The sequence below is a fragment of the Ornithorhynchus anatinus genome, chromosome 8 (genome assembly GCF_004115215.2).
Source record: "Ornithorhynchus anatinus isolate Pmale09 chromosome 8, mOrnAna1.pri.v4, whole genome shotgun sequence".
NCBI classification, from domain to species: domain Eukaryota; kingdom Metazoa; phylum Chordata; class Mammalia; order Monotremata; family Ornithorhynchidae; genus Ornithorhynchus; species Ornithorhynchus anatinus.
In genome coordinates this window covers 38,027,608-38,052,791 of record NC_041735.1, presented here as the reverse complement: position 1 = coordinate 38,052,791, position 25,184 = coordinate 38,027,608, and the positions used below count along the sequence as shown (strand labels likewise).

At 41.1% G+C, this 25,184-nt stretch overlaps 1 protein-coding gene across 3 annotated transcripts in view; it reads right to left on the bottom strand.

The window, feature by feature from the left end:
- SACM1L (SAC1 like phosphatidylinositide phosphatase) overlaps positions 1-25,184 on the bottom strand; it is a 48,298-nt gene that overhangs the window by 6,047 nt on the left and 17,067 nt on the right. The window contains exons 1-16 of one of the 3 annotated variants that reach the window (XM_039912859.1): positions 23,498-23,572; positions 19,881-19,978; positions 18,663-18,737; positions 17,980-18,107; positions 17,319-17,468; positions 14,393-14,452; positions 13,313-13,346; positions 11,248-11,349; positions 8,535-8,620; positions 6,390-6,476; positions 5,432-5,500; positions 5,265-5,344; positions 3,366-3,464; positions 2,344-2,482; positions 567-636; positions 400-472 (exon numbers count right to left, since the gene is read on the bottom strand). In XM_039912859.1, coding sequence (XP_039768793.1) covers positions 400-472; positions 567-636; positions 2,344-2,482; positions 3,366-3,464; positions 5,265-5,344; positions 5,432-5,500; positions 6,390-6,476; positions 8,535-8,620; positions 11,248-11,349; positions 13,313-13,346; positions 14,393-14,452; positions 17,319-17,468; positions 17,980-18,003 — 1,073 coding nt within the window. In that variant the 5' untranslated portion in view covers positions 18,004-18,107; positions 18,663-18,737; positions 19,881-19,978; positions 23,498-23,572. Of the gene's footprint in view, positions 1-399; positions 473-566; positions 637-2,343; positions 2,483-3,365; positions 3,465-5,264; positions 5,345-5,431; positions 5,501-6,389; positions 6,477-8,534; positions 8,621-11,247; positions 11,350-13,312; positions 13,347-14,392; positions 14,453-17,318; positions 17,469-17,976; positions 18,108-18,662; positions 18,738-19,880; positions 19,979-23,497; positions 23,573-25,184 lie in introns of those variants that run through there. The other 2 variants (XM_016227140.3, XM_016227141.3) reach the window with 2 other exon arrangements.

The following is a 25,184-nucleotide window of genomic DNA, read 5'->3' as shown; positions in this document are numbered from 1 at the left end:
AGTTCTCCTCTCTACCTGACCCTACTTGGGTTTGGGTCTATTCCCGGTTTGGGTTATCCGGTCGGGGACAGAGCATGTGGAGAATAGAGATGAATAGACTTTACGTGAGAACAAGTTAGTGCCAATCAGAAAGGAAAGGAGGGCAGGAAGGAAAACAACAACTCGAAATTCCCTGACAGCTTGCTCTAAAGGATGAAGGTCAACTTAATTCAGTGTTTCATCATTCTCCTAGCAATGCAATCAATTTTTTTGCTTTCCTAGATTCTGATGTCCATTGTTACACATGAATTGTCATTTTCTTATTCAAAGGAGAAACTCTAATGAATCTGGATATATGTCAACCCAGAAAAATGCATTTCTGTCACTGATACGGAAGGAGATTTGAGCGCCTTAACTTGCCTCGTATAATCCGTCTTTAAGGCACCAGTTCCGGCATACTGTTTGGCACAAGCATTTGCATTGTCAGCCCACGCTAGAAAAGAGAGAGATTAAAAGAAGCCCAAATGTTAAACACTGTATTTTGTTTCAAAATAGTTAATTTCACTTTGATTAAAGAAATGACGAACCATTTTTGTAAATTTTCTCAAATTCAGCTTGTTCTTCGATCCTTTGCCCCACATGAAGAACTCCCAGTCGCTGGAACAAAATAACCCTTGTTTTATTAGCAATGAATTGGAACAAGCTAGTTTGAGATTAAAAATACAGAAACACTGTATTGTGAGTTTAAGATTATTTCCCTAAAATATCTCTCATTTTCTATTTTCCCGTTTCTCCAGATCTTTGTGTTATCCACTCCTGACTCCATCCACCACCCTAGTTTGTGAGGATAGGAAAGTAGACCGAAGGAGAAACCCATAAGAGGAGACAGGAGCAGAAATCCAAGCGAAAGCAGCAGAGACAGGGCAAGAAATGAGCATGGCCTTGTAGAAAGAGCCCGGACCTGGGAGTCGGAGGACCTGGGTTCTAATCCTGGCTCTGCCACATGGCTATGCTGTGACCTTGGGCCAGTCACTTAACTTTTCTGTGCCTCAGTTACCTTCATCTTTAAAATGGGGATTAAGACTGAGCTCCACAATGGGACATGGACTGTGTCCAAACTATCTAACTTGTAGCTACCCCACTGCTTAGTACAGTGCCTGGCACATAGTAAGTGCTTAACAAATAGCATTAAAAAAAAACAAACCCAAGTCCTATGGACCAGAGTGGGGGGATGAGGAACAGGGGGTAGAAGAGAGGATGAAAAGAGGGGGAGGTTAAAGGGAAACGGGGAGTGAAGGAGAATAGAAAGGGAAGGGGAAGGGTGGGGAGAAAAGAGAAGGGAAGGGGAGAAAAACTGAACAAGAAATCAAACAAGAGAAAGCACAAAGACTTCTTCCTACTAAAAATATATGTGGTCATCATTCATTCAATCGCATTTATTGAGTGCTTAGTATGTGCAAAGCCCTGTACTAAGCAACCAAAGAGACAGTTGACTACACCTGTCCATTAGCTACAGAAGCCCCCAAACTTCTTGCCAGTCATAAGCCCATTCACAACTGTGCTCCCTTTCAATGATGGAAATAGCTATTTTTGTGAGGCTTAGCCCTATCATTCTCCTGGGTGAACTATTTCCACTGGTCAGCCAAGGTTTGAGAAGAAGGGGAGGGGAAGACACACCTGCAGGCGCCCCCCCGCCCCGACATCAATCCTTCCTCCAAACTTTGACTTGGAGGCAGAAGGGAGGAGAAATGGGAAACCTCTCCACTGCTGGCCTGGAACTCTTGTTCCTAAAGAGATACCGAGGCCACAATGACTTAAATTGTGAATCTGCCATCGTGATTTAAGACCGGTGCTTTTGTTGTTGCTAAAAAAAATGAATAATCAATCAATGCTTTTTACTGAGTGCCTTGTGGGCTGAGCACTGGACTAAGCAGTGAGGAGAGGTAAGGTGCAATGGAGTTGGAAGATACAACCCCTACAAAAAAAACCAAAACTTGATTCTGGAACAATATATCAGTTTCCTTAGGAAGTATTTAAATCATAAAAGACAAATGCATTATTCCTAAGTTTTGTTACTGCCAGGCTTAAATATATAAAGTGGGCTGTTTGTCTCTGCTCCCTTCCTACACAATCACCCTGATCCAACAACCAGCAGGGAGGCTGCGTAAGCAGGTTGCTTGGAACTCCTCTGGCAGAGTCTAGAGGGGATTGGGGGAGAGGGGGGCGGGGGGAAGGGAGAGACGCATCTAACTGCACATATAATAAAGGCCAGTATGGTTTACAAGATTTTGCTCTAGCTTATTCCTATGATCCCCAAGAGTGTGACCTGGATGTTCACATTAAAATACTCTAAAAAATTTTTACCTGGAGCTGTGCCTGGAGAGAGCGGCGGGCCAATAAGCTCTGAATCACGTTGGTCCGATCTAGGCAGTCCATGCAGTTGCTCCGGAAGATTCCTTCCTGCTGCGTCACCACTTTACCATTTGAATCCACTAGAAAATAACTGAGAGATTTGCACAAGGGTAAGTACTACACGAGCCACACTTTACAGAAGATCGTATTTCACAGTACGTTTCCTTTAGGGACCAAATGTGTTTCTAAACTTTTACATCAGAAAAGATTGTGTGCTCATTAAAGGAAGGAAGATTGCACTGTGACCAAGTCACGACAACCGCCACCAGAGGCCTAATTCGAGCCTGTAAACTCATTGAGGGCAGGGAACTTGTCTGCCAACTCTGTTGTACTGAAGTCTACCAAGCATTTAGTACAGTGCTCTGCACACAGTAACTGCTTAATAAACACCACTGATTATAAATAGAAAGAAATTGGTGATACTTTATGGGCGACCAATCAATCACTGGTATTTACTGAGTGCTTACTATGTGCATAACACCGTACTAAGTACTTGGGAGAGTACAAGAGAATTAGTGGACACGTTCCCTGCCTGTAATGAACTTACAGTCTAGAGGAGGGAGACAGACATTAAAATATGTATCTATTATATGATATATAATTTAAAGATATGCACATGGTCTGCTAGCTAACGGTAGACTTTGCACTGAGGTTCCCGGAAGGAGAAAAGAAGAGTAAATTCATACAATTTGGCTTGGCAGTGCTTTAGATATGTAAATATGTCTTGCCCATTTTTGTGATTTCTTGTACTGGTGAGGTGTTAACACATACACAGCAGAAAAAATAGAGTCAAAAGAGTGCATTTTAAATTACAAAAAGCCTTCCGCTTGACTAAGAACAGAGCTGAGTTATGGAAAAGACTGCAGATTCTTCTTTCTCTAGAGCTTTAATACTCTTTGATACTCTGTCGCTGTGAATCTGCAAGGCATCTGGCCATTGACCCTTTTCAAATACGTGACCTCCGGAGGTCTTACCTAAATTCATCTTGCTGTTCGGCCACCTGATCCAACAAAATCTGTAGTCGATCCCATCTCATCTTGCTGCATTCTTTATGGAAATCAAATGCAAGGTATCTACTCAAGAAAAAAGGAGGTTCAGAATTCCAACACAAATGTATTTCTTACTCTTGCCCTTTTCTATCTGTAATGTTTTTTAAAATAGACAAGTGAATCAAGTGAAATATTCGAGACTCTAAAAACAGATGTAGCCTTTAAATGCTGGCAAAGCTAAATGTGGTTTCTTGTAAGCAGTGTTTATAAGTACATATTAAGCCATCAAGGATGGTGTGTATACTGTGCTTTCTTCATTTATGTGCCTACATTTACTGCCTCCACTTTGAGGGTTGGTATTCCTATAATAGGACATTTTACAAAGTAAGCACTACACCAAGTTAGGAACTCCCCCTGCCTCGCCCTCCACTCCCCTCCTCCTCAGCTCTAGAGAACGTAATTTAACGGCAACTCTACAAATCTCATACCTCTTTCTCCAATTACAAAATCAAAATCCACAAAGCAAGCATTATTTTTCAGCACTTATTGGACAATCGTTTCTTCAACTTAATTAAAAAGCATGAATTCTGAAAAATCTCTCATCCCAGGCTAAACTGGTGGCTGTAAATCTACTCCCAGAAAAGGGGCAAATGAAAGTACAACAATCTGACTCCAATATAGTTCATGAGGAGAAAGGCAGACAGAGGAATAGAGACTACAGAAAAGTTCAACAGAAGCACTGAATCATTTCTCCTAACCTTGCTCAGGGGCTCAACCTCAAATCTGTTTCTCTGACACTGATTTGAGGGCAAGATATTTCAAAACTTTTTGCCATCACAAACTTTTCCTTAGACGAATTAAACCACTGGCCTTCATGCAGTTTACGGTCTTTGGCTGGGCCTTACACCACGATATACCAAACAGAAAATGAACAAGTCACACAAATTTTTTCCTCCTAAAACTTCTCCTACTGGACCTCCCATTTGATCAAGACTTAACAAATAATCACCTCTTACATCACCAGTGAAGCACAATTTGAAAATGGATAAAGTTGGATGATCTTTTACAACTATCTAACAAACCCTGCTTTAGGAGGTGACTGGCACTACCTTTGATTTCTAGCCTTTTCTTAGAATCACTTGACCTCGGTTTCTCTCCAAAATACTAGCTTTAGGTAACTGAGAGTGAAAGCCAATGGCAGACAGAAAACTGTGCCTGTCCTCACCCTATTCACGTGGATTCATCCATTGCATCTCTGCCACCTTCGGCTAAATGGACAGTTCTTGTCCCATCCTAAATCTGGCATTGTCTTTCCAGGAGATCCGGAGCAGAGTTAGCTTTGATATCAGCGACTAACCATTAGCATTCCCAACAGTGAGTGGGGCAGAAGAAGGGAAAGGTTATTCAAGAAGAATAACTCAATCTGCATCCCCCTCAGGAGTTCTGGTAAGAGCCACGAGAGGACAAAGCTAAAAGGATTGACTTAAATTCAGGTTTTAGGATTATCTGGGAATTTTGTATTTGTGCTCTCTTATTTCCTAGTATGGCAACTGAAAATGGACCAGACTTTTTAAAGCATACATTTTGTCTAAGGAAAAGAAAGACATTTGGCAATTTTCTAAATAAAGAACCACTGGAATAAACCCAACAGAAAGTTGAAAACAGCTGAGTTTCACACTGCATTCCTCATTCATCCATCTTCCTCCCAAAATACAAACACATTAAAAAAAAAAAAAGAGAGGCCCAAACCAAGAATTGAACAAGCAGTAAGCAAATTAAGACTCAACGAATAGTGATCTGTTTGATGAATGCTCATGTCTATTAATATTCTCACATGATGGCCACAGAGTTAGAATAAAAAATCAAGGATCAATTCTCATGTACCTAATCATTCCATTTCCCAAGGTGGCTACCATTCTTGAAAATGTTTGTTCAAGTGGTTTCTCTGAGCCCTTCTGGTTAACCTGTGAAAAATGAAAACACCAATAACTTTCATGTTTGTTTAAAAGGAGGAATAAATGCATTTTAAAAAAACACATTAGAAAGCATACCAGATTAAGAATCATTTGCTTTCCATAACTAATTATTTGTGAGTCAAAATGTCTCTGGAAACCATCCATCTGGGGGAAAAAGACAAGAGAGGCAAAGATAGTTAGTAGACGAACTAAATATACATGAGGCTTACTTTATGGGCTTTCAAAAACTCAAATTGTTTACCTGAATTAAGGAATGGGAAATGCCTTGAATGGAAGGACTGAGTTCTGTAGAGCACCGAGGGCGGAGTTCACCCAATAGATTAAAAACTAAGGGTGGTAGGCAACTTCACCCAGATCTACAAAATCTACCCTTCTGGCCCAGGGGCCAGGAGTGAGTGGAGAAAGACAAAGAGCAGGCATGGCCCTCATTCAGGCCTTAATCTGCACTAGTGCCAAATACTGCAACAGTCCTCTGACTTTCTCCCTGCCTCTTTCCACATTAGCATAATCAATCTAACCCAGCAAGAAAGCTCTGGGCCCAGGGGTTCCCAAAAGCTGTCAAAATAATCAAACTCTTGGTCTTGAAGTCTCTCCACCAACTATTTTTTCCCTCCTCTCTTCCTCTCCTGCTTGTTGGAAAGAGGCTTTATTTTCGTTTTGGGAGGATTTAGGTGATGAATAGATGGAAAGATGTTGACATATGATTCTCCAGTACAGTAGGAGGTCAATTACCCTAGCTAAACTAGGGCAGAGGTTAGTTCAGAAAACTGAACAAGTTTGGGCTTGGCTCTCTTAAGCAAGCCACCAACTTGTTCAGCTGCCTAAAACCTTTTCCAGTTACCCGATTAGTTTCAAGTCTCCGGTAGGTCCTCTAGCTAACAGAGCCAGGCCTATCTACTATAATCACACTTCTTTTTAATTGTCCTATATTTACACTTGTATATAACTAAGTAGCTAAAGTTCTTCATGTAAGAAACTCAGTGTCACTGAGCTTCCATTTTTCACCAAAGACAAAAATCATGCACGCACGTACATGATTTACTACTTTGTTGATCTGTGGCTTTGGTTTGTACTTGAGGTTTGGTCTTTGGGACCAGAAAAATGGCATTGATCCTCGCGTCTGGAAAAGAAAGGAAAACAGAACAATGGTAAAGGGAATGACCGCTTGCTCTCACAACACAATCATAATTTTTTTTTTTTTTACTTTTTGTTCGTTAATTTAGGAAATCTGGAGGCTTAACAGCCTATGATGAACCCAATTCAACTAGGTTGAACTCTCCTAGCTTGGGGGTCATTTCACAATCTGTAACAGCAGGATCTGATGCCCACTCTGGGCCCACCTCAGCGTGGTTATATAGGGAAAACAATAAGGGCAGGACCAGAACGAGGGGCAAACTACAAAGTATGGGAAAGGACTTGACAGTAGGGGATGAGTGTGAATATGCTGAAAACAGAACTCAGCTTCCCTCCTAAATGCTCTCCATCTGACTTTCTCATTGCAGTTGACACCACCACCATCCTCCATGCTTCTGAAGCCCTCAAATCTTGGCATTATCCTTGATTCCTCCCTCTTTCAATTCTCATATCCAACCTGTCGCTAAATCCTCTATGTTTTTCCTCCATGATATTTCCCATATCCACACTTCCCTCTCCATCCAAATAGCCACCTGCTCTATGCTCCCAGAGCTCACCATAGTCTGGCCAGACTTCCGTCTCAGCCTTGTCACTGGTCTACCTGCCATCAGCCTTTCCTCTCCCGAGTCCATACTTTATTCTGCTGCCCAAATCACCTGTTTGCACTCGTCTCTTCACTTCTCAGAAACTTCCAGTGGTTAGTTACTCACTCCTCTCTGCATCTAACTTCTAGTAGTTATTCACTCCATTCTGCATCTAACAGAAAGTCCTGACCACTGGCTTTGAAGGCACTCCATCGGCTCTCTCCTTGCCTATCCACTCTTCTCCTATTATAACCTAGCTTGAACTCTTAGCTATTCCCCAGGTCACCTTCTTCTCTGCTTCATGCTTGATGACCCTGGCCTCACACCATTCCTCCTCCCTGAACTTCCCTCTCCTTCAAACCCACCAGACTACAGCTCTCCCTGTCTTCAAAATACTTCTGAAATCCAGACACGGTCACATCCTCTCTGCTATCATCTCAGCACTTTTCACATTCATTACTTCTCATAGCTTTAAGTATTTTAAAACTCCACTATTTGAGCACTTCTTCCTCCTATCTGAAAATTATCTGGTGGCTGTCAAGTTTTCTTCTACTGTACCTGCCAAGCGCTTAAGTCCTGTGTTCTGTACCCAGCAGTGTTCTGTAACCCAAATGTGAAACTAAAGGAACTTCCATGTTTCTTTCTGATAAGATACTCAATGGAGTGTGAAGCTGTTTCTCCACTGTCCCTGTGTTAATGTGGCCCCGAGGGGGTGAAATTCCTTCCAGAGGATTTCAACTTTCAGGGCCAGGCAACCCTCCTTCCCATTCCCCGGCCAATTAAAAACAGCACTAGCAGAAAACAGACATCCCTCTCCCACCTCCTCCGTGGCAGGGATCAGCCTACTCCCTAGAAGTCAGGACACATCACCGTACCTGACCCCATGCACTACTTCAGTTCACCTACACATTCTTAAACACAAACACACCACTGACAGACAACCTGGGCTCCGTAACTGTGTGGAAGCAGGAGTGGTGAGCCTTATTCCACTAATGCAGAAAAAGGGGAATAGGGCAGAGGCCAGGAGGTTCAGTCTTTGCTTACTTTTGGCTCTCCCACTGCCGTCTCGGCCCTCTGGATTCTGTTGTCCACCTGCATCATTTCTAACTCGGCAATGCCAGAAGAAAAGGAGCAGAGGAAGTAACAGAAGTGGCCTTAAATTGTAAGCTTCTCAAGGGCATGTCTTTATTTCTTCCGCTTGGATTCCCCCAGGATTTGGTTCGGGGCTCCACGCCAAGGAGGGAGATTCAATAATTACCGTTACTGAAAATGATGACAAGCATATTTGCTGAAGTCGTTCGCCTGCCGGGCTACGCTCTGACTTATGGTAATTTAATGGGGGAGCAGGACTAGGTGTTTGCTTACTGAACACAATGTAAGACACAACCCTTCCACGTGAGGAAAGCTGTTATTGGATTTACGCTATGCAAATAAGCAAAACAAAACAAAAAAAACCTTGCCTGAACAAATGAAGCTCTGCTCCCATTGTAGTGCACTATCTGTTCCGTTTCTACAAAGTTGGCTGCATGTCCCTCTGAATCGATACCTGCATAAATGGCCAAAAATACAAAACGTACATTAACAATGTAGCGGTAGGAACCAATTTCCCGTTCTTAACCTAACCTGCTATTGTTTCTCATAAGTACTTTTCAAGGCATCCATCCGGAGCAAACAAAGACTCAGAGAGCCGGAGAAAACCTTGAGAGGTCGCAGAGGCCAATCTCCTGCCTTTTGGCAGGCCTACACCAAGCCATCCTAGGGATGAAACTATATCCTGCTTTTCTGAAGATTTTTACAGACACATGGCATCCTGACAAAGCAAGGTAAAAGAGGAGAGCTGTGATATCAACAAAAAGCTGATGCTTCGATTTGATTTTTAAATGTCTCTGTAGATGACAAAAACTGTTTCCATTACCTCACCCTATGTTGCCTATATACCTTCACTCCAGTGCACTTGTGTACACCATTTCTTCCAGCAAGGGGCTGCACTATATCCAAGACAGATGCCCTCTCTTGGAAGAAGGTTCCCTAATTCTGCCATTGAATTCTATCCAAAATGCACAATGGACACACGCATTCTGGCCGAACAGAGTGTTCTGGTTAATCCTGCCAGGATTATCTTGAATTGAAACTGGCAGATGACCAAAAATGCATTTCGTCATTGCCTCTTCCAATTGAAGAATTTTCTTCCAGAGTAGAAACCAACAACCAAGGGATAGTCTAGAACAATACTGCAAAGTTAGTAAAATCCTTGCCTTTTCATCCTACTGCGGCCAACCAGCTCTAAATTTACAAGAGCAGAGCTCAATGTGGGCAGAAAATGTTCTTACATTGTTGTGTTGTTTCTCCCAGGTGCTTAGTATAGTGCTCTGCACACAGTAAGTGCTCAATAAATACAAATGACTGAGCAGAATGATGGTGAAGATGAAGCATAACCCATTAAATAAAAGTCTTATTTTCCTTTTTGAGGAAGTTGTGTTATTTCCTATTTTCTTGTCCAACAAGAGGGATTGGCAACATTTTGGCGCCAAAGAGGCAAACAAAATAAAAAAATTTGAGCAGCTGGTGTGGAGGCAGCCAATCACACAATTTAAGCACATTTCAACAGAGCATATTTTATTGGGAATCTAACGGCTTAAACGCCTTGTCCCTCCCCCTGCAGGGTGGTAACAATTTTCAATGCCTTATCTTCGCTCCCTGCACCCGCCACTGGGTCCACGAAGAGCTAGACCAGGCTCCCCAGCCACAGGCTGATGATCCCAGTTCCAAAACGAGCAAAACACAGCACTTCAAAATCAGCCGCAAGGAAGAGTAAACCCACACAACAACCTGATCTGCTCGAGTCCTGCCCCTGAACGGGAAAAGGTGGGCAGAGATGGACCAAGGACTCCTGGGCCAAGCAGGGGCACAGAAGAAAAAAGCTGGAGGCCTGTTTGGAGGCTGAGTACCATCTCCACATCTGCCTCCTTCCTGCCCTACCCAGCGGTTTGTGGATCTATGTGCAGGGAAAAGGAGAGAGAGGAAGAGTCCTGCTTGCCAGAGAGAGTTGGAAAACTCTGGAACTGCAGGGAGGAGAATTTCTGCAAAGCTCTGGGTCTAAGGAGAACCAGAAGGAAAGTGAACCATCTGAAATATGAGGGCAGTTCTAGTTTCATTAGCAATATTGTATGGATTAAGAAACCCATGTCTAGAAAAAAATACTAAACAATCTCTTGAAGACAAAACATAAAAGAATAGAAAGGACTAAAGAGCAAAGGTGTGGCTGGATAAATAGCTTCCTTTTGATAGATCTGTTCATGTAAACACCTCGGTGGAATTATATGCTTATTTACAAATATTTTTATTCACCCATCAAGAAAACAAATTAGTTATCGTTAATAACTTAGAAAGTAAGAATAAACCTACTGATATATTTCAATTTTTAATCTTTAAAATCCAGAGAGCATGAAGTTTAACAGCTTTTCTGGGTCTATAAGATGTTTTGCCAAAACATGGAGTGTGAGACTTTTTGGTTTCTTAAAGAATCTGCAATAACACATGTAGTGTTTCAGCCTATAGATATCTATTAGTAAGATATATTAATCTATTTATGGTGCTGACAAGCTGTCTTTTGCTAGAAAAGGAAATCCGATTTCCATCTAATGAGCTTTTAGATTCACAGAAGGATAAAATTAGAATGGGTGGCAACTTGACATTATACCGAATCCTTGAAAAATCAAAGCTCAGAAGACAAAAGTAAAAAAAAAAAAAATGAGGTTGATAGGTTGTTTAGTGTATACATTCCAATCATCCATTCATTTTTTTGTTCTCCATTCCTGAAGAAACAACTATTTTCTGATCCATGCTTTGCAGAAAACAGTGCTACTGCTTGAAAAATCGGATTTTACTATTTTAAGTATTTTGATTCTCAGCAAAACAAAATAATTATTTTCCCATGGAGCTGTAAGTGGAAGCCTGCTGTTTAACACCACCATCTAGGGCAGTAATTACTGCAAAATGCATCCCAGAAGAGCATTCTAATTATTATATTGAAGGAGACGGAAAGTGTTTGGAGAGGTTCTTATCAACAAATAATAATGAAACATAAAATGAAAAAGGGGAGATTTGTGCCTTATGAAAATGAAAAAAGATAGTCAACCTTCTGAACACTGCTAGAGACATTTATGCTCTTACCTCTTACAAAATAGCGGACGCCAGCTCTGAAACAGCTCCTTCTTGAGAGGAGAATCCAATCAAAATATTTTCCATTAATGGAGCAGGAATGCATAGTAATAACTGAAGAGAAAAGTGTCAAGAAAAATATGCTAATGCTGTAATTACAATAAAAAGGCTTACTTTTTGATCAAAGTCAACAACCTTCTAGAATGTAAGCTCCTTGTGGGCAGGGAAGAAATGTGCCTACCAACTCTTGTATTATACTCTCCCAAACGCTCAGTACAGTACTCTACACATAATAAGTGCTCAATAAATACCACTGATTGATCAACTCTATTAGTAATCTAGATCATCTATAGCATTTCTACTAAAGAGCAAAAGGAAACAGCATTGTTTAAATGACAGCTATAATTGGTAAAAATGAACATCTTATAAGAAAATAATGGAAGTCTTAAGAAGCGCTTTTCCCCACAACATGGAATTAATTGCCCAGGAGAGAAGATAATTTCTTTATAGAAATCTTATTCTGTGGTCTAGTAACCTTTCGGGAAAATACGTGTTTTTTAAAAGTTCATGTTATCACCTAATATGAGGAGACATAAAGGAAATCACACACTCAGCTAGTGCATTTGGAAAATCACCAGTTAGACTACTTTACATATGCGATTATACACTTAAATCAACTTCAACCAGTTGGTCTACCCATATGAGAAAAACAGCAAAGCAATCTGAAAATTGCCAAGCAAGCTGAGTTAAACAAGGATGTCTATCCAGAAACATGAACTGAAAGTGTATTTGGCCTGTTCAACAAATAAATGAAAAGGAAAACTACATGTTAAGAGTGAAAATGTGGCCAAAAGCTTTCCTCAATTATGGAACTACTAGTCTAAACACTGAAAATAATCCAGCCCCACCACACTCGATCTAGGCAGCAGTGCAGAGTGCCGTTCTCGGATGTTGCAAAGCCTTATCCTTTCACTCCAATCCTAGGAACACGCACAATGTTGACATGAAGACCTAAAAGCATGTGATGGCAGGTACAGAATGGGAAGCTGCCTAGCAGACAAGGATCTAACATTAAACACACACCCTCAAAAACTGAAATCAATTGATAAAATTTAAACCAGGATTAACACATGAAACATGGCATAATCCAGACGGCTGATGAGGTGCCAAGCAGGGAATGCAGGGGTTTAAGGAGGCCGTGAGCTAGAAGTCATGGATGTGGAGAGCAGAGGGGCGGGGTAGCGAAAGTCATAGTGAAATGCTAGAACACCAAGGATCACCACTTCCAATCCTGGTCCACAGTGACTCCAGCTCCCATCCTAAACTCTTCAGAGCCTAAATATAGAAGACAGTCTCTGCTCTCGAGGAGTTTAACAATCTGGGGGACACTTAGGAATCCAATGTTGCAATGTGCGGATACCTCTGAAGACACCTTGAGATCACAAGGGCCCGGTTTCTAAAAAAAGTTTTAAAATCCCCATCTACACCACCATATTCCCGATTTAGAGAGGAGTATAGTATGTACAATGGAAAGGGCCCGGTTTCTAAAAAACGTTTTAAAATCCCCATCTACACCACCATATTCCCAATTTAGAGAGGAGTATAGTATGTACGATGGAAACTAAGGCCTTGAAAAGTCCAGAAAAATTATTTTAGAGTTGCCAACTCCTCATACTGTGAACCTTACATTGAATAAAGGGACTGTGTCCGGTTTGATTATCTTCTCTCTACCCCATTGCTTAGTACAATGTTTGGCGCTGGTTCTTAGCAAATGCCTATTATTGTCTTCCTACAATAAGAGATTAGTCTGACTTGTTCTTTACAAAGTAAGCTCTTTGAGGGCAGGGACTGCGTCCATCAACTCCATTGTAGTGTATTTGCTCAAGTGCTTTGAACGGTGCTCTGCATTCAGTAAGTGGCCAATAATTACCATCGATCGACTGCTTGTCACCTGCATACTGATACATTTATTGTCTCTCATCAGCAGCCATTTCTGCATTACTGCTAACACTTTCCCCTTGTGAAGAATCTCAACTAAAATCTCTATCACTGAAGATTCCAAAATTATGAAGGATACATCCATGTACCACTGGGATAGCAAATCGATGAATCTGAAATGAGACACAGTACATTTAAAATTGAACATTTCCAAATTTATAGTTATATGGTAATGCAGGTCTGGAAATGAAACCTAAGTAGAGTCTGGAAAAGCTAAGAGGCAGACTAGAACGCTTCTCTGGGAAGTGTTTACACTTTACTGTTCCCACCGCTTGCCCTTCCTCAAGGTTCCCTACAAAAAATAAAATACCAACCGATCATTTATAGACCACAAACTATTTTTCTAAAGGCCTCTGAGAAAATTTAAACAATGCACTAAATCAAAGTACAAGTGCTATGTCTGAAATCACAATTCCATGCCTGAACAGAATTTCTAACTAAACCTAATTTAAAAAATATATTTATTATTGACATACTGATACATGATCCTTCAGTTACGCAGCTAATTAGTGAGATAAACAGTACCTCAGAAGGACCAGTAGTGTGGATGAGAAATTAGCAGCCAAGTCTCTCTTTAATCATTTATGCCCTATTACAATTGAGGCTGAAACCATGTAACACTAATTGCTCTTACTAAAGATATGAAATAAGCTGTGTTCTAAACAAGAATTTAATTACTGAATTCACCACTGCTCACAGGTATTTTGGACCCAAAATAAAACCATTCTATTCTATTTTGTGACATCTACAAAAAGTGATGTGAAATCAGGAGCAAAAAGGTTTAAATCTAAATGGATTATACTTGGAGAGCACTGAGAGACATACTTGTTCAAAGTAAAAGGAGGGAGAGAGATGAATATCTGGCTTATTAAAGCATGAGTCACTCCCACCAACTAGACAAAAAAAAGTCTCCTCTACAAAAGGTTTATTCTTTCATTTTTCCTGTTCCCTAATAAGGGAGAATTTATTGGCTCAGGTCGAAGGAAGAAAAAAAGAACAGTTCCTGATGTTTTCCAGGGGATCTGTTATATTGCTTGAGTTTCTTCTGAAGGATAAAATGGATGTCAAACTCCTGAATTCTCTAAAATATCAAACCACTTCCCTTCTCAGATCCCTGATTAAATTGATTAAGAAACAGAACCTTGCTAGTGTGTATTACCTCTGGCTGAGCAGCAAATTCTCTAAGAAGATGACCATTCCATACGAACCGCTGATCTGCCTGCGAAGAGAGGGATTACAAAAGACATCATTTTTGTTAATACGAAATTCCAAAGTGCTATATAGTTTTTAGGCAAGGAAATGCTATGATAATTGAAGAGTTGTTTTTTTAAATAAGTTATCAGACTATTTCCCTCCTACTGTTCCTCTCCAACTCCTTGAGTGAGCTAACACCTGCTGCCTCCACTTACTCTCCACCAATTCTCTCCTTGACTCTCTCCAATATGGCTTAAGGTTCTGCCACTCCACCCAAACCACCTTCTAAGGTCACCAATCACCTCTTCATTGCCAAATCCAACCGCTTCCACTCCATCCTAATCCTCCACTACCTCCCAGATGCCTTTAACACTGTGGATCACTCCTTTCACCTGGAATCATTATCCAGCATTGGCTTCCCTGACACTGTCCTCTCCTCGTTCTCTCCTACCTCTCTGGTCACTCATCTCAATCCCTTTCACAGGTCTCCTCCTCTGTCTCCCAACCCCTAAGTGTGGGATTCCCTCAAGGCTCAGTTCTGGGTCCCCTTCAATTCTCCATCTATGCCCACTCCCTTGGAGAACTCAGTTGCTCCCACAGCTTCAAGTACAATCACTATGTAGGTGATTCCCAAATCTACATCTCCAGCCCTGATCTTTCTCTGTAGGCTCATACCTCCTCGTGCCTTCAGTAATCTGTGCCTGAATGTCTTACCGACGCCTTTCATCATCATCATCAACGGTGTTTACTGAGTGCTTACGGTGCGCAGGGCTGTACTATGTGCTTGGGAGATCACAACACAGAATACAATGTTCCCTGCCCACAACCAGCTCCCCTCAAACTTAACATGCCCAAAACAGAAATCCTAAATCTTTCCTCCCAAATCCCTTCACTGTAGATGGCACCACCATCCTCTGTCTCACAAGCCCATAGCCCAGGCATTATCCTCCATTCATCTCTCTCATTCAACTCACATATTCAATCCGTCATCAAATACTGTTGGTTCAACCTTCACAGCATCACTAAAATCCACCCTTTCCTCTCCAAAGTGCTACCATGGTAATCCAAGAACCTATCCTATCCTTTCTTGATAAATGTATTAACCTCCTTGCTGACTTCTCTGCCTCCTGTCTCTCCCCACTTCAGCTCATACTTCACTCTGCTGCCTGGATGATTTTTCTATAAAATTGTCCAGTCCACATTTCCCCATTCCTCAAGAACCTCCAGTTTGCCCATCCCCTCCAAGTCCAACAGAAACTCCTCACCATTGGCTTGAACACATCCAAACACCTTGCCTCCTCCTACCTCCCGTCACTACTCTCTTACTACAATCAGCCCGCACACTTCGCTCCTCTAATGATAACCTACACATTATACCTCAATCTCCTCTATCTTGCCCCTGAACTCTCGCCCACATCCTCCCGCTGGCCTGGAATGCCCTCTTTCTTCATATCCAACAGACAATCACTCCCGCCACCTTCAAAGCCTTATTGAAGGCCCATCTCCTTCAAGAGGCCTTACCTAACTAAGCCCTCATACCCTCTTCTTCCACTCCCTTCTGGGCTGTCCTTGCACAGGGATCTGCACCCTTTTCCTCTTCCTCAGTCCCACAGCAATTACATACATGACCATAATTTATATTAATGTCCATCTTCCCCTTTAGACTGCAAGCTCATTTTGGGCAGGAAACGTGTCTACCAACTCTGTTATACTGCACTCTCCCAAGTGCTTATTACATTACTGTGCACACAGTTAAGAATTCAATAAATACAATTGATTGAGACTGATTCTGAAGTAGTTGCTCTCTATAGTGACTGGCAACTGTACATTCTGCCTCTTCGTACTATGGCTTCCCTGAAGCTTCTATGTGAAAAGTCACCCTAATCTACACTGCTGCCCTTCCTGTCTAACTTGATTGCTACTGATTCCAAATGGTCTTAGCTATATAAAGCAGAGTTGATGTTTTTCAGCGTCTTGTCTGTGCTTGTGGTAATCCCACTTTAGTTCAAAATGCAATGGTTTGATAATAGAGCTAACAACATCTAGTCTTAAATGTTATGCAAATGGACATTTTTCTATATTAGGGCACTTTTTTTCCCCCAATTCCGAACTAATTCAAGTAATTCCAAACTCACTGCTAATGAATGGCATTGTGAAATGATTGGCTTAACCAGTTTATGGTGGTGAATGGGGCTGGGCAATCAATCCATATAAACACTCCATTTTATTGGCATAATTATATAGGAACCAAATAACTATAACCCAAACTGATAAATGGAGTGTATTTTTGGGGGGGGGGAGGTGTGTGTGTGTGTGTGTGTGTACACATGCATCCAAGCAAGTTTTTCTCCAATGCATCTGAAGTAGCTCCAGGAATGGAAAAGTTACCTTTGGGCGAATGTGGCTGAAAAGGATGGACACATGACTGGTTGTCCCAACCACACTATCAAAACACAAATACTCTTTTTTCTCTCCCTCTCCCTTTGCCTCTCCCTCCCAAGAATTATAAATGAAGGACTTTAGAGGCAGTATTTCCAAGATCTATAGAGTACACTGTATTGGGCTTTTGGGAAGTACAAAATAAAGTGACCTGTTTCCTGCCTACAATGAGCTTATTTCTATCAGACATTAAAATATTTACAATTAGGGCGGTCAAACTAAGTAACTGAATGCACTAGTCAAAAGCCATAAGTACAAAAGGGATGAAGACGGGTGAGGATAGCAGAGTGCCCTATTTGTAGCCTTTTGAACTTCCTGTGAAAAAAGTGACTTTCCAGCAAAAACTCTGCCTTACAAGCCTTTTTCTAAAAGGTTTTCTCAAGATGATTTTAGATTTATCCATTCATTTAACATGCACAGAACAAAGAGCTGTTTCTCAGCAAGATTCTTACCCTTTCCAAAAGACTCATTTCTTGAAATTCCGGGCTGGTGTTTGACAACCGTTGCAGGGTATGTGTCAGATCGTAGGTAGTGGAAAAGTAAAATCCATCCACACTCAAAACATGGTTTATCATTGCTAGGAAGGTTTTGTTGTCCTGCAACTGTGGGTCAAAAAAACAGTAAAGAGTTCTCTTATTTACCAAGTTATGGGTTGTTCACAGAAGGTCTGAATAAAGCTTTTTTATCCAGGCAATATGAGAGATGAGAGGGGCTCTTGAGGAGGGAGGACAAAGGGAATGAAACCAAACAGAGTCAAGGTAAGTCACTCGAAGTACTGAAATTACATGGACCATTCTTTAGGTTAGGATGTATTCCCATCTGTACCATAACAGGGACTCTAGCTGCCCCAGAGGCAAAGAAGCTGAATGATGGTATAACTTGCCCAAGCAAAGCTGAGTTTTTTCCTGCACTGGGCCAAGTAAAAGGGTACAGAAGCCTATACTACTAAACTTCAACTTTTAAGGAATGCAAGATAGGGTAAAAATTAAGATTGATTCTTCCCATAGCTTTGACTCTGTTTGGCTTTTACTAATCTACTCCTACCTGGTAAAAATTAAGATTGATGTTTCCCATAGCTTTGACTCTGTTTGGCTTTTACCAATCTACTCCTACCTGAATATCAGTTAAGTGCAGCATCGTCTTCTTATAGGAGAGGATATCAAAATCCGTTGCTTTCCAGATTGCATGACTAAAGAATTCACCTACTTTTTTCTTTTTGGTTATTACAATAAGGTAGCTCCCTGTAAAGGTAAAGAATACCAACATTGGACATTCAAAAACAGCAATTCTTAAGTAGATAAAGAAGGTTACAACGTGCAATATAGAAAGGAGCCATTTCATTAACCTTAAAGCTCTCATAAGCTCCCAGGATGAGAAACACCATCCATTTTACTTAGAAAATCAAATGAAGCACCAAGAACTGTACCACAAAATGAGCGAAGCCAAAAAACAGGACATATGAATTCACAGGTCGGCAGTCAGATTATGAATTTCAACTACGTGAATGTAGAAGAGAGGCATTTCTAAAAGCAAAGCTTTAGACTGAAGGCAGAGGCAAAGCATGCCTATCACAAATGGATAAAGCACAGATCTATAAATAATTTATTTATATTAATGTCTTCTCCCCCTCTAGACTGTAAACTCATTGTCGGCAAGGAGCATGTCTACCAACTCTGTTGTATGGTACTCTCCCACGTGCTTAGCTCAGTGTCCTGCACACAGTAAGCGCTCAATAAGTATTACTGATTGATATGCAGCAAAACTGCCCGAGTATTTCAGTTTCTTAATTTGCTTACCTGCCACCAGTCGAATTGTGCCCAAGACACCAAATATTGGTCTTGTAACAGCCGAAGGAGGAACATCCTTTTTTACTAAAAGGAAAAGACAAAAATCTCAGGAAAAACTGCTTAAATCCATGAGAATAATGGGGAGGACATGAGGGATGGAAAGCCTATTAACTTCATCTCCCTGCGTAATTTACTCTTAAAATTGATTCTAAAAATACATTAGTAGGATTTAATAGACATGTTCAGAAAGTGACCTAGGGAAAAAAAGTTAAACAATGAGAATGGAATTTTGCTTAGCTTTATCAAGATGAAAATGCTCCTCATCAATTCATGAAAATGACCACTAATCTATTTGCTTTACTGAACACGGACACAAACCCTGAACAATGGAAAAGGGTCAGATCTTCACCATCAATAGTCAGGGAATTCAGCCAGAATGGAGAGTGGTGTCAACTGTAGATTGCTATAATGGCCCCAGGTGATTTGAGGATTGCTTTTATAACAAGGTCCCCATTAGACGGACATAGTGACATAAGCTAAAAGCCTTTCAGAACACCGGAGAAGAACATAGGTGGAAGAGTGATACAAGCACCCAGCCACCTTTAAAATACTAATATGTCCAGCCTCTGATCAGGTTCACCTGAACAGATCCAAGAAGGGAAATGGACAGTGATGGAAATGAAGTCAGAACATCATGGGACTCTGGCGGGAGAGGGAAATGAGGTAGCGCTCTGGTTTGAACTACTTCCCTGAAACCTGGCCCCTTCAGTTCAGAGAGAGCAGGAAAGGTGGTAACCCCCCACCCACCCATGTGGCCCTTCCTCCAACAATCAGAGGGCATCTGTGTTACTGTGATGTCACTGCTAATGGACGTATACACTGTGGCAGCAACTACAGCTGGGAAAAGAAATTGGAATTTAACAGAATTTCAGTCATGTGTTCAATAAAGCAAAAAGAACCCTTTGAAAATCAAGTGACACAATTGTCAAAATATTTAGCTCAAGAGTTTAGACAGGAGAGATGCAAATCTGTTAAGAATAAGCTCTGAGAAATCTTTCAGAATAAATTTATTTTGGCATAACTATTGTAAATGCAAACACTGAGAAGCACCTGATACTAATATATCATGTGACAACGAAGCATTTGGTTTTACTCATTCTTCTTACTCACAAAAGGCAGCTTCCTCCCTACCCCAGACCTCTTTCTACATACTCCTGAAAATAATACCTGTGAGAGTGACCTCTGTAGAGACTCGATCAATAGCCAGTACATCATTTGCTCCATCATCACAAGCTTCCACATAGAATTTCTCTGGTGTTATATGCCTAAAAAACATAAAATAAAATTTGTGAGTAGTAAAACAAACAAGGAGATTATACTTTTCCCTCTTAAATATAAAGGTTAGAGAAAGATCAATAAGCAATGACTTTACCAACTTATTTCCACATGAGATGATTTTCATTTGATCTCCTTATTGTACTACATCTTTCTAAAAAGACCTTTAAAAAGCAGGTGCTTGGATCGCCTTCTGAAAATCTCCTGATTTATTTAGCCCATTTATGCCTAACCTAATTTACTCCCCTTAAAACAGTCCATTGCACCCAGTGGGAACACAAGAACTATAATTTGTAAATGCAAATGGAGGCACTAGAACAAACAACAATATCAATTGGAAAAGTTCCTAAAGAGGACACTTTCTCATTTCTTAAAGTCACTGGCAATTCAAACAAAATGATCAAGAGCTTAATCTGGATCAAGAGCTGCCGTGTGTGTGTGTGTGTGTGTGTGTGTGTGTGTGTGTGTTAGGGGGTGGGGGTCAGGGAAAGAGAGGAGAGAAGGGGTATTTGTTAAGTGTTTACTATGTGCCAAACACTATAGTACTGGGACAGATACAAGGAAGTTGGACACAGTTCCTGTCCCACATGGGGCTCCCAATCTAAGGGATATTTCATCCCCATTTTACAGATGAGGAACCTGAGGCACAGAGAAGTTACATGACTTACCCAAGGTTACACAACAGACAAATGGTGGCGTGTTGGATGGAAAATGAGGCCAAAAAGAAGGGGGAATGAGACACCTAGGTGATGCAAGAATAGGTTTGGAGGCCCAAGACAGCACAAAGTAAGAGGAAAAAAAAATCAGTGGTACTTATTGAGCACTTAATAATAATAATAATGTTATTTGTTAAGCGCTTACTATGTACAGAGCACTGTTCTAAGCGCTGGGGCAGATAAAGGGTAATCAGGTTGTCCCATGGAGGCTCGCAGTCTTAATCCCCATTTTACAGATGAGGTCACTGAGGCACAGAGAAGTTAAGTGATTTGCCCACAGTCACACAGCTGACAAGTAGGAGATCCGGAATTCGAACCCATGACCTCTGACTCTCAAGTCCGGGATCTTTCCACTGAGCCACTTAATGGGAGCAGGGCTCTGTACAAGGCATTTGGGAGAGTCCAACATAAGAAAGTTGGTAGACATGTTCCCTGCCCACAACGAGCATGCAGTCAAGGGATGGCTTGGGGATAGAGTATGAGGTGCATAGTGGTGGCTGATCAGGAAGTCTGAAGTATGAGCATATTTGGGGTGGAGGGGGCATTCTTTAGAAAGCGGCAAACAGATACAGTCCCTTCTCTCAAAGAAAACAATGCACTCTGCAGTGCCCAGGCTTTGGAATAGAATGAGCTTATATTAAAAATCCAAGGCATCATAAGGGACCCCAAAACTGATGACATTAAATTCATTTAACATTCTTTAAATTTAGATGTTGCTGCACTGTATACTTAGCAAGGTCACTATACTAAAGGTCAAATTTCATGACTATTGAATCAACCCCCCAAATTTTTAAATCACCTTTGTAAAGCATGAAATGTATTCAGAACTGTGAAGGACCATCAGAGAGCTCTTGCCTAAAGCAAGTAATAATTCATGACAGACTAATGGTAAAGAATCAATCGATTTTAGTTTGGACAGTGTAATATTGACAAAAACGGGTCTGGGGACTAGCAAAAACTCCGCACTCCTGTCCAGACAGAAGGACACTTTAGAATGAGCGGATGAGTGAACATTTGTATTAATGCTGTACACCCAAAGCTACTTTCATTCATTCTAAGATCTCAAAACACTTATCAGAACTTCACTGCACCACAACACCCCATGACTTGGACTCAAAATAGCCCTGTTTTAATTAGTTAGCTGGGGGGGAGGTTAAGTGATTTTTCCAGGTCTCAGAGCCAAACAGTGGTAGGGGTTATGTTTTCCTTTCTACTGCTCGAATCAAGTCAAAGATGGAACAGTTGATATCACAGCTGTGAGGGCGAAAACTTCAAATAAAAGTACCATATTTTGAAAGATCGGTCTACTAAAGAGAATTTCAACCATTTACTCAAAACACTCCTCAAATTAATAAAATAGTCCTCTAATGGTTTTGATTCTTAGTGCTGAATATCGCCCCCATCACGTGGGAGAACGGGTTTTGATTCCCCGGTGGGGAGGCTTTGGAAATTTCTGAGAGGCAGCATGGCATAGTGGATGGAGAACAGGCCTGGGAATCAGAAGCTCATGGGTTCTAAACTCGATTCTGCCACTTATCTGCTGTGTAACCTTGGGAAAGTCACTTCACTTCTCTGCGCCTCAGTTACCTCATCTGTAAAATGGGGGGGAAGGGAGTACTCTGAGCCCCACGTGGGACAGGGACTGTGTCCAACCCAATTGGTTTGTCTCTGCCCCAGCACTTATTAGAGTGCCTGCCACGTAATAAGAACTTAATGAATACCATAATTACTATTATTAGAAACTACTACAAATTAAAATCCTGATTTGTGTGGTTCAACCCATCTTTTTAAAGCTTCACAAGAAACCTGGTGACAGATAGCACTGATTCACCAAAAGCAGAACTGTTATCTCAGCAAAATCAGTCACTTAAAGCTAGTTTCCCCAAAATAACAGACTTGCTAGACTGAATGTCTTCACTCCGCAGCACGGTGCTCGGCACACAGTAAGCACTCGATTATGCACAGAATTCAGTTTTTACCATTTAATCAGCACGGTAGCTAGAGACAAAATGAAAGGCTAAAACCACACTGAAGTTTCTCAAAGAGACATAAGCATGTTTTCGATAAAGATGAATTCTCTTCCTGCTCTTTCTGTTGTACCACAGAATTTGATGAGTCCCCCGAGGGACAGAGGATCATGTTTAATTTCCACCTACATATTCTCTCTTGGTACTGAATACCTACCGTGTTCTCAACATAATAAATACTATTACTACCATGCTGGATTTATGGAGGTCTTGCCACATTGCATATTCCAAGTTCAGTTACTAGGTCAGTGTCATTTAAAAGCAACCAGATCAACTGTTCATTTGGGTTGGACAAGCCGGGAGGCTGGTCCAGACTGAGATTAACCCATCTATTTAAAAATACTAAATGTATTAAATCGAATCCCTCCAAAGGCAAGGAAAAAATTTAATGGCATAATCTCCTTGAGGAATGTTATTATAGGGTAGTAAGTAATGCTTCTGATCCAGTACCATGAGTATTCTAAACCAAACGATATTTGAAATTAGTCATGCGTGGTGACCACAGAAAACAAGTAAATATAAGTGACAGCTGCCACTGAATGACTTACATTAGGTTTGTGCCACAGACCTCAGAGAGGCCAAAAGCTTAGTCTAACTGTCACTCAAGAGGCCTAATTTCTTTTTGGTTACATGGGGAGGGGGTCAAAATGAAGAGCTGAAACAATAGCACATTCTTCTTCCTTCCCCAATTTTTCAAAAGTAGGTATTACAATGAATCCAATTGAGAAGCATACCCTTGAAAATAATCACATGCTTCAGTACCTACCCAGTAAACGGGTTTATTCTAGGGTTGGGATCATCATTCAGAGTAGGCAACGACCAGCAATTCCATCCTCCTCTTGGACTGTGAGCCCCATGTGGGCAAGGACCGTGACTGGCCTGATGATCTTGTAGCTACCCCAGGGCTTGCCAAATATCAGCCCTATAATAACATTACCATCAGATTCAGGGAGGTAGAACAACTGTTACCACCAATATACCTCTCAGTAAGTAGATAGATACGAATTACTTTACCCACGTTTAGTCAAGGCTGCCAGAAACAAGAAAATTCCATTCCTTTGGCACTTAATACATTGGGAAACAACACATTATCACGACAGGATAACTTTTTAATGGTATTTGTTAAGTGCATACTATGTGCCAGGCACCGAAGTGCTGTGGTAGATGCCAGGCAATCCAATGGGACACAGTCCCTGTCACACAAGGGGCTCACGGTCTTAATCCCCATTTTAAAGATGAGGTAACTGAGCTACTGAAAAGTGACTTGCCCGAGGTCACACAGCAGACAAGTAGGAGAGCTGGAATAAGAACTCAGGTCCCCCCACTGCCCCTGGCCCCCGACTCCAAGGCCCATGCTTTAACCACTAGGCCACACTGCTTCTTATTGCACAAAATGTTATCATTATGATATATGATATAAACATATCATAATGATTATAATTGAAGTGGTGGATAGTTTGGGGCGTATCCCACAGGGCAACATATAGGCAATAGGCAATTTGTCCTATTTAAACTCCTTTAAATTGGGCAAAGCTTTCCGTACTTTGTAAAATTTAATAATGATAGCTTTACCCTAATTTAAAGGAGCTTAAATAGGATGAAATGACCTAAAGGTTAAAAAGGTATACCATGTAACAATCCTGTTCTCCAAATGATAAGTAGTTGGTGTTTATGCCCCAGTAGAAAAAGAGGTAAAAAACCCACTGACAACAGAACCTTTCCAGGATAGTATTGACCACCCAGCAACTGACCAATAGATTAAAAAAATAAAATAAGATGCAGTCCTGTTTCTTTGTTTCATACATCTGTTCATCAACCGAAAGCAAATTGCAACGCTAGGAATCTATTACCGTATTTGAATATAAATTCACGCATTCATAGTATTGCACTGTAAATCCATTTATTTCAACTGTGCTACAGTATATGAATGTAAATTCATTTGATTGTATTTATTGCCCACTTTCTGTATACACAGCCCTGTAAATCCATTTATTTTCAGTTTCGCAATGCAACCCCAGTAGGGATACAATGCTGCTAAAATACTAGAGGAAATAGTCCGGCCTTACAAGGCCCAGGCTTGGTATAGTGGGGAGGGAAAGTTTACGTGACTCCACCCAGTCAGGTCACCTGAACCCCATGGACAATAGCGATAACGTCTGTAACTAGCAGTTTAACTACATAGAAGCGCCCCAACCTGTCCTATAGTTGAGTCACTCTTGGAATTGTGGCCTTCCACATTGGACAGAACGTGCAGAAATGAGCTTCTAAAATGACATATAGTTTGGGGCGGGGCTGGGCTAGGCAGGTGACAAAATTTCAGTCTGTAAGCCTGGTAAGATCTATGCGTCTTTTCAGTGTTCTCAAAGGAAAGCCCAAAGTACTGCATCTAAGCGCCAGGCATGCTAGAAATGCATAATAAAATAGAAACATTTAAGATAGAAAAAGCACAGCCT